General features: G+C 41.8%; 1 protein-coding gene across 5 annotated transcripts; it reads right to left on the bottom strand.

The window, feature by feature from the left end:
* Positions 1-369: 369 nt before the first annotated feature.
* LOC125531309 (MATE efflux family protein) lies at positions 370-6,335 on the bottom strand. 5 transcript variants are annotated; one of them, XM_048695720.2, is made up of 14 exons: positions 5,884-6,335; positions 5,575-5,693; positions 5,058-5,201; positions 4,829-4,950; positions 4,521-4,656; positions 4,079-4,175; positions 3,440-3,540; positions 2,695-2,858; positions 2,402-2,473; positions 2,150-2,266; positions 1,978-2,073; positions 1,763-1,884; positions 867-921; positions 370-788 (listed from the first exon to the last, which is right to left on the bottom strand). In XM_048695720.2, the coding sequence occupies exons 1-14, from the start codon at positions 6,189-6,191 to the stop codon at positions 708-710; spliced, it is 1,734 nt and encodes a 577-aa protein (XP_048551677.2). In that variant the 5' UTR covers positions 6,192-6,335; the 3' UTR covers positions 370-707. The 5 variants fall into 5 exon arrangements, with proteins under 5 accessions (XP_048551677.2, XP_048551675.2, XP_048551678.2 ...); XM_048695718.2 differs by having other exon boundaries at positions 370-775; XM_048695721.2 differs by having other exon boundaries at positions 370-693.
* Positions 6,336-8,581: the final 2,246 nt, after the last annotated feature.

Here is an 8,581-nt window from a genome sequence, read left to right as displayed (position 1 = left end):
TTTGACACTACACTAGTGCGAAAAAGCTCTTATATTATGGGACGGAGTGAGCAGCTTTTAAGAAATCTGTCAAATCATAAAATGGCAAAGAGACCAAGTTGATGGTCAATTTCATACCGACACTCTACTGCATGGTAGTCGTCCATGACTAAACCCATGTCAAGGCCAGATCTACCTTCAACTCTCTTATATTATGGCTTGGTGTTGCAAATCCAAATCACCATCCTCTCCCTGTTTCCACTCTTCATTTTCCTCGTTTTTGAGTGGTGCCGTAGCCTAAATAGACCATAAAAACCAAGACAATATATATGGAGCTTCTCCGCGAAATGAAATGAGAAGAATAGCCATAGGGGAACCAACAACTAACAGTAACATTCTGAAACCCGGGATACTACAACTCACATTTCTTCCATACTTTCCATATCATTAGAAATGCATGCTCATAATTAGAACAAACAAATAAATGAATAAACTGCATGCATGCTGGCAACATCAAATGAAATAATCCTCCTCCTCCTCCTCTTATTTACATACACACACGCACAAAAGTGACAAAACTAATGACAATCCTCTTAGCTTAGCAGCTTGTTGGTTTAGCTTGTGCTTCTTCATTCCTCAACTGCATCTGCCCATGCAGCTCTCCCTGCGCTGGCTCGACATGAATTCTTATGATGCAAGTGGCTGCGCCTGCAACTGCAATATTCGATTCAAACACACCCGGCCCGGCCCCACGGATCATAACAATAATGTGATGTGAAGAAGAAAAACCCCATTCCTATAAGCCAGTACTGTATCAAAGAGCTACATATCCTCCTTTTGCAAAATAATGTTGTATGAAAGACGAGAACTAATAATAGTTAACAAACCTTGGTTTCTGGTTCCTCGTGCAAAAAGGACCAAGGTCCTGATTTCCATAGCAACCTGACATTTGTCCAGCGGTTTGCAGTGAGATGAGAGCATCACATCAATGGAAAAAGGAATTTTTTTTTTTTTTGCTGGGAAGTGCCGATCATATTCAAGAAAATGAAGAATTTTTCAGGTACCCACACAGGCGCTCCCAGGTCCCAATTCACATGACATTAATTTCTCTTATCAGGCAGCATGGTGAAACAATGAAATACTTCACATGCTATCTGACGGATCACGGCCGAAGATGCAAGGCGCTCTGAAATAAGCCCTTGATTCAAGACGCCATACAAACATTTCACACAAATGAAGTCGCGATGACAGGTGGAGGCTCTAACGCAGTTACATGAGAGGCAGTAGGAAAAAAAAAACATATGCTAGGCCTTCTGGACTTGTCTATTTTCTAGTAATTCTGGTATAGTTCAGTTAGAATCTGGCACTATTTCTGTAGCAATGTGTTGGCACCACTATACCATTACATATTAGTATACTTCACAAGAAGAAAAATATAGCAATCATATTGTTATTAAGTGCAAAGTACAGTGGCAGTGAACAATTTCTGCCCAGAAAAGACCACCCGCCTGAAAGCCCCCAAAAAAATTGGAGCATGCATGGCAGGTTCAATTCCTAGTCTACAACAACTATAATTAGCAATGTCATTGTTACATACTAACAGAAACACAAACAAATAAGAGAAAGCAGTTGCATGATGGCTATGATCACGGAGCATCACACTATATCCAGTTACAGGAAAAGTAAACATATTGCTGCAGTATCATATATACATGTATGCTAATTTGCACAGGTCCGTGTGACTAATGTAACGGAACAAGAAACAAGAAGCATAATTGATCACCTCAGGATGCCTGCAGCCATGCGCAATCCCATGAGTGTTGTCAAACCAGCCCAGACTCCGGCCAGGCCAAAGACACGTGGAGCATATAACAAGACCAACGATGATATCACCCCAACCACAATCTGTGGAATCCAGACAAAATCAAGAAATCCATGACCAATAGGAAGAAAGAACCAGGATCTATATATGAAGCTGGCCGGAACTGGTTCCCATACCGTAGCTTGAGCGACATAGTCAAAATCTGAGACGCCATAATGGAGGCCATCAAAGATGAATGCCAAGGCATTAACTGGTTGACTGGCACAGACAAACTGAAACGAAAGTTTTTTTTTTCAGAATAAGGCTTAGATGTACGTAACAATTAAGTGGTAAAGTAGGAAGGCATACCAATGCACAGGAGCTCACAACCGCTAGGACCTGAGGGTCATTGGTAAATAGCTTTGCTATACTGCCAAATGAGATATACAGGCCAATTGCCAAAGCTAACCCGCTAGCTAGTCCTATCTGCAATGGACAATAATTTAATCTGTGTTTTCTATCAACACAAGAGACAGCAATTGCATCCCCGAGAATATAAATGGGCCAAGTATCCATGCAAATAAATTGAACTTCACAATGCAGAGGAGAAGTATGTATCACCTGCAGAGAATACATCGCAACCTTCTGGACCCTTTTGTAGTCCAATATTGCATAAGAGCTTGCAATCAGAGCCTAAGAAATGCAAGCAAAGTTAGCCTGCACTTATGGACCAGATAAATCATGACAAGATCCTTCAGTTAGAGAAACGATATTTGTATTTAATAGTTCAAATTATGATGACGCATTTAGTAGTATGTCATGTAAGGTTCTGTACAAATTTTGATACAGAACGACAGCTGCAAAAGGAAGCTGATCTAACAGTAGGGATGATTTCTATAACTGAAAATACATACCTGGGCAGAAACTGCTAAGGCGTCTGCAAGCAGAGATACAGCAAGCCATACTTGCAAACAAATCTGATGAGCAGCCATAGCCGTCGGGCCTTGTCGAGCAGCCATCGATGTACCGATGGTCATAGTTAACAGAATTGAGAGGGTTCGTCCCAATAGCATGCCACCTAACAATTTCAAGAAAACAGACATATATTGTAAAATTAATCAACAGGTGAACAGAGAAACAAAGGGAAGAAAAAGAAAACAGAGAAAAATAGCACAGGCGCATTAGTGCAAGCAAAGATCTCTAAATAATATTGGCGTAACAAGGTCAAAAAGATCTATGAGTGTTGCCCATTGCCCAGCGGTCAGATAATGTATCATGAGAAGATACAGTACGAGAGCTTTATCAATAACAAGTTGGCCTTCTTATCTGACAAACATACCGGATCAGTGGCTATATCTTCTTTCTTTTGAATTGTCAGGAGTATTATGTACTTTGACTAGAGCTGGGCCCAACTAAATGAAAAATGAAGCCATAAACAGAAACTTCTATAGAAGGACCCAAATAGCCTGCAGGTTTTGCCCAAGAAAAACTCGGAATTCGCTGAAAAAAATTCAGATTGCGGTAAACTGCACTCTGTATGTACAAAATCCATACTCTGAAGGCCAACAGAAACATATCTGAAGAACTGAACTTTTTCAGTAGCCTACACCATGAGTCCACAACCGACCAATGAACAAACTTCTGGGATCATAGACTCACCAGATTTTAAATATCCACCGAACTCTAACTGGTCCATCTTTGGAGGAAGCAGAACAGCTCTTTTACTTAGAGACCACATAAGCAAAATGGCAATAATGTACCTACATCATAATAAACCATATAACAGGTGAGATTCCCAACAGCTCTAACTGGTCCATCCTATTTTTGTTCCAATTAAAACTACTCCCTCTGTTCACTTTTATAAGACCTTAAAGACATTTGAGACAATGTGCAAAACAACCCATTTTGAGCTGTCTGAAATGACTTGCAAAAGTGAACGGAGGGAGTACAAAAAAAGGTGAGGCACCCAACAGCCCAGTATTATGAGTACTACACTTCATGTTTTGATAGTAAATCTGACATGTGTAATCATATAACTAATAAACTGCATGCCACAATATCAGTAGGTCTGCTAACAGCCAATAATCTCATAGTACTGCATATGTTTGCCGCAATTTAAACGTATCCAGATAATGAGAAAAAAAAGGTAAGTTGCAAGTTTAATAGCAAGTGTTATTTCCTTTGATTATTTCAGCAACATATAGGAACCAAACTGGGAGAGACATTTGCTGGTATATGTCGAATTGACTTCCATAATTCTCTTGAACTCAGATTACACCGAGCTAATAGAAAACTTACTGGGATGCGACTGTCGAAATTGCGGCTCCTGTTATACCAAGCTTAAAACCATATATAAGTAGCGGAAGAAGGGCCACGGCTGAAAGATTGCCCAAACCTACAGGTGTTTTAAATAATCAGTAAGTCTGCAAGAAAGGAGGCCTTTTTTACATCAGATAACTGTATGGAACGCTTCCAATTCAAATGAGACTTGCTTACAAACAGCATCAATGTGCAAATGCGTGAATGATAAACTATTCTTGGGCTTTGGCATTGGAAAGTGGAACATAGACACAAAAAAAGGCAGTACTGGTGTGTTACTGCAAAATATTTGACAGGAATATAAGAGGAAAATATCATCAACTTAGGGGGACACCACCATTATGTGCATCAAAAGGTAGCTTTTGCACTCACAACTGGTGAGAACACAATGCCAGTAAGCAAACGATGAGGTAGTTATTACCTATAAAAAGTACGGGAGTCTTTGTATCCTTGAATCCACGAAAGATACCCTGCACTGCTAACATAATCACATTTGCAGGTGCTCCTAAGGCTCTCAGCGAAAGAAAGAGCCGCGCAGAAGCATACATCGGAGAGGCCTGTGTAAGAAGTAAACTTAGACTTTCTGCTAACAAGCAGAAGTGAAATTCACTGTTCTGAATCCAGTTAAGGAGTGAAATCCATTGCTCATAATGCGCATAAATTAAGGAGAGAAAGAAAAACACATAAATGGTGGTAACAGGCACCATCATGATATATAGACATACATACAGGTGACACGCCCATTAGTTTAAGAAACAGTCCCGATCCTAGGAACAATGCCAATGCTTCAATTGTACCAATGGCAGCAGCTAGAACCAAAGCCGATGACACAGATGGCAGCTCCAGTTTGCCTGCAACGCAGAGAGGAGGAGGAGGAGTCAAGTTCCATTGTCTGAACAAAGCAAAGTTGCACACAAAACTAAAATTTTTTTTATTGAGGAGATGATCTTCCTGTTACCTGAAGTAGAATGCTTGGTAGCGTTCTTGGAAATGTCCTCTGCCACAAATGAGGTTGCTATGCTCAACAAGGGGATGTTGAAAATCTTGGACAGGATGTTAAAAATAGCGACACCAATGCCAGCCGATGCTAGCTCCAGAGCACCTTGAGAAGATAATGCCAAGATTTAGACAGAGAATATAACTAACAAGTTGCTTTCATGCAGCAGGGATGTGTGTCTACAAGACACCTTCAGTTGAGAGTGTAGGCAGTAAACTTCCTTCCTAAGGCGTCCGTCCCATATGAGGTAGGTAATACCAATCTGTCTGGGTGTCATAGTATTTCACCACTGTAGTAGAAGAGGCTTATGGTGATAGATAGATAGTTAAAGGTTTTAGCACTTAAGTGCCAAATAGACATGATGATATTACTAATTGCAATTGGCATACAAGGAACATGAGTTGATGAGTGGCATTGATTGATGATGGGCGGTCTCCAACGAACGACAAGAGTTGTTAGTGAGTAAAAAATTACCAACCTAATTTGCCGATGTAGGCGGTCTCCATGAGTTGCGCCATGGGGTCGATGGCCTGGCCTAAGACTGCAGGCAGGGCTAGAAGAATGAGGTCGATGCCGACAGTGCCGCTGCTGCTGCTGCTGCGTATTTGTTGGATTGTTGTTGTTATGTTAGATACAAAAGGCAGCAGAAACATATGATTGCAACATAGATAGATTTGGGTCCAAGGTAGGTAGGTAAGCATCTAGGAGTAGTATCTATCTTATTAGAAAGCAAGTGTGTATCCTTAGTAGTATCTTAAAAGTCCCATACAAGGAAAATGAATCTTACAACAAGAGAGCATTGTCCTCCTCCTCCTCCTCCTTGGAAAGAGGCAGCGCGTGGAGAGGGGAAATTGATGTGCCGGTGCGCCGCCGCCTTGTGAAATCCTTGGCGAGGACGGGGATGATGATGGCGTTGGGCTTGGTGGTTCCTACCCCTACCCCTACCCCTGCCCCTGCCCCTGCCCCTACCCATGGGGAGGAAGAAGCAGAAGCAGTCCTGCTGCTGCTGCTGCTGCTGCTGCTCCGAGACGATGGCCTCGGGCATAGCAGCGCCGGCTGGCCGGAGACGACCGCCCTCTGTATCTGTATCCCCATCCGCTCCACTCAACCTCCCTCTTTGTACAGTACAGTACAGTACAGTACAGAGCGGCGGCTTGCCGGAGATGACTGGCGGGCGGTGGCGGTGGCGGGGGAAGAGGAGGAGAAACAGAGAGAGGATAATGTTTTTTTTTGTTTTTTTAAGAATTCAGAGGATGGATAATGATGATGACAACGAAACGCACCGCACCTATGGGCCGCCCATCCATCCATCCATCCAGTGGGGGGGCCGGCCCAAGAAGAAGCGCCAACGAGTGGCCCGCCCCAACATAGCCCACTAATGAATGTACGCCCCAAAGATCTTGGTCAGTGAGCTTTACTGTGGACCGGACTGTCAGAGTCCGGTGTGGCCTACTCCGGACTCCCCTACTATCCCACGACTATTTCTCAAAAAAAAAAATCCCACGACTTTGGGTTTTTTTTTTACACTCGCCCGCATCCGACTCAACACGAGAGCCAAACTGGACAATGGCGGAATACCTGGTGTCCGTGTTGGAGAGGCCCTAAGGCCACCTCCACCGCGCGACCCCAAAAACGGGCGTCCGCTTTGCCCAGATTCTGTCCGTTTGGATAGGGCAATGGAATCGTGTCCGTGCCTATCCTGGGATCGTGTCCGGCAACACACCCAGCCTTCAAAATGAATAGTTCTCTAGTGCTACATGAATCTTCTATGTGCTTCACTTTTGAAAAAGACACACATGAATCGGAATTTATTAGAATACTCTATGTGCTTTACTTATATATTTTGACCTAGATAATTTTGCTCTAGTGCTTCACTTATATTTTTTAGAGCACGGTGGTGGTTTTATTTTATAGAAATTATTGATCTCTCATGCTTCATTTATATTATTCTAAAAGTCTTTTAGAACAGCATGGTAGTTTGCTTTGGCTATAAAATTAGTCCTAATATGATAGACATTCAAGATGGGTATAATAAAAACTTTCAAATAGAGTGCATTAAATACTATGATAAATTTGATACTTGATAGATGTTTTGAGATATAAAGGTGATAATGTTAGAGTCATGCTAGTTGGGTAATTGTGAAATTGAGAAATACTTGTGCTAAAGTTGGCAAGTCCCGTACCATGCACGTATGGTAAACATTGTGTGACAAATTTGAAGCATGGGGTGTTCTTTGAGTGCTTTCCTTATGAGTGGCGGTCGGGGACGAGCGATGGTCTTTTCTTACAAATCTATCCCTCTAGAGGCATGCGTAGTAGTACTTTGCTTCGAGGGCTAATAAACTTTTGTAATAAGTATATGAGTTCTTTATGACTAATGTGAGTCCATGGATCATACACACTCTTACCTTTTCGAAATTTGCTACCCTCTACGGTACCGTGCATTGCCCTTTCTCACCTTGAGAGTTGGTGCAAACTTCGTCGGTGCATCCAAACCCCGTGATACGATACGCTCTATCAAACATAAGCCTCCTTATATCTTTCTCAAAACAACCACCATACCTACCTATTATGGCATTTTCATAGCCATTCCGAGATATATTGCCATGCAACTTTTCATTGTTCTGTTTATTATGACACGTTTCATCATTGTCATATTGCTTTGCATGATCATGTAGTTGACATCGTATTTGTGGCTAAGCCACTTTTATAATTCTTTCATACATGTCGCTCTTGATTCATCGGATATCCCGATACACCGCCGGAGGCATTCACATAGTCATATTTTTGTTCTAGTATCGAGTTGTAACATTGAGTTATGAGTAAATAAAAGTGTGATGATCATCATTATTACAGCATTGTCCCATGTGAGGAAAGAATGATGAAGACTATGAAATAAAAAAAAGGCCAAAGAAGCCCAAATAAAAAAAGGCCAAAGAAGCCCAAATAAAAAAAGGCCAAAAAAGCCCAAATAAAAAAGGAGAAGGAACAATGTTACTATCCTTTTTCCACACTTGTGCTTCAAAATAGCACCATGATCTTCATGATAGAGAGTTTCTTATTTTGTCACTTTCATATACTAGTGGGAATCTTTCATTATAGAACTTGGCTTGTATATTCCAATGATGGGCTTCCTCAAAATGCCCTAGGTCTTCGTGAGCAAGCAAGTTGGATGCACACCCACTTAGTTTCTTTTGATGAGCTTTCATACACATATAGCTCTAGTGCATCTGTTGCATGGTAATTCCTACTCCTCGCGTTGACATCAATTGATGGGCATCTCCATAGCCCGTTGATTAACCGCGTCAATGTGAGATTTTCTCCTTTTTTATCTTCTCACATAACCCCCATCATCATATGCTATTCCACTTATAGTGCTATATCTATGGCTTGCGCTCGTGTATTGCGTAAGGGTTGAAAAGGCTGAAGCACGTTAAAAAGTATGAACCAATTGCTCGGCTTGTCATCGGGGTTATGCATGACGG

The sequence above is a fragment of the Triticum urartu genome, chromosome 6A (genome assembly GCF_056163025.1).
Source record: "Triticum urartu cultivar PI428250 chromosome 6A, HENAU_Tu73, whole genome shotgun sequence".
Lineage (NCBI taxonomy): Eukaryota > Viridiplantae > Streptophyta > Magnoliopsida > Poales > Poaceae > Triticum > Triticum urartu.
Note: the sequence above shows the minus strand (reverse complement) of the source record. Positions and strands in the feature narration are given on the sequence as shown.

What these genes read in the sequence shown, in the direction of transcription:
- LOC125531309 (XM_048695718.2), bottom strand. Translation starts at nt 6,191, where the DNA reads ATGGGGATACAGATACAGAGGGCGGTCGTCTCCGGCCAGCCGGCGCTG. An exon ending in CCTTAGCAGTTTCTGCCCAG is followed by an intron (nt 2,474 to 2,694) that starts GTATGTATTTTC and finishes TGCATTTCTTAG; the next exon opens with GCTCTGATTGCAAGCTCTTA. An exon ending in ACGAGGAACCAGAAACCAAG is followed by an intron (nt 776 to 866) that starts GTTTGTTAACTA and finishes ACTGGCTTATAG; the next exon opens with GAATGGGGTTTTTCTTCTTC.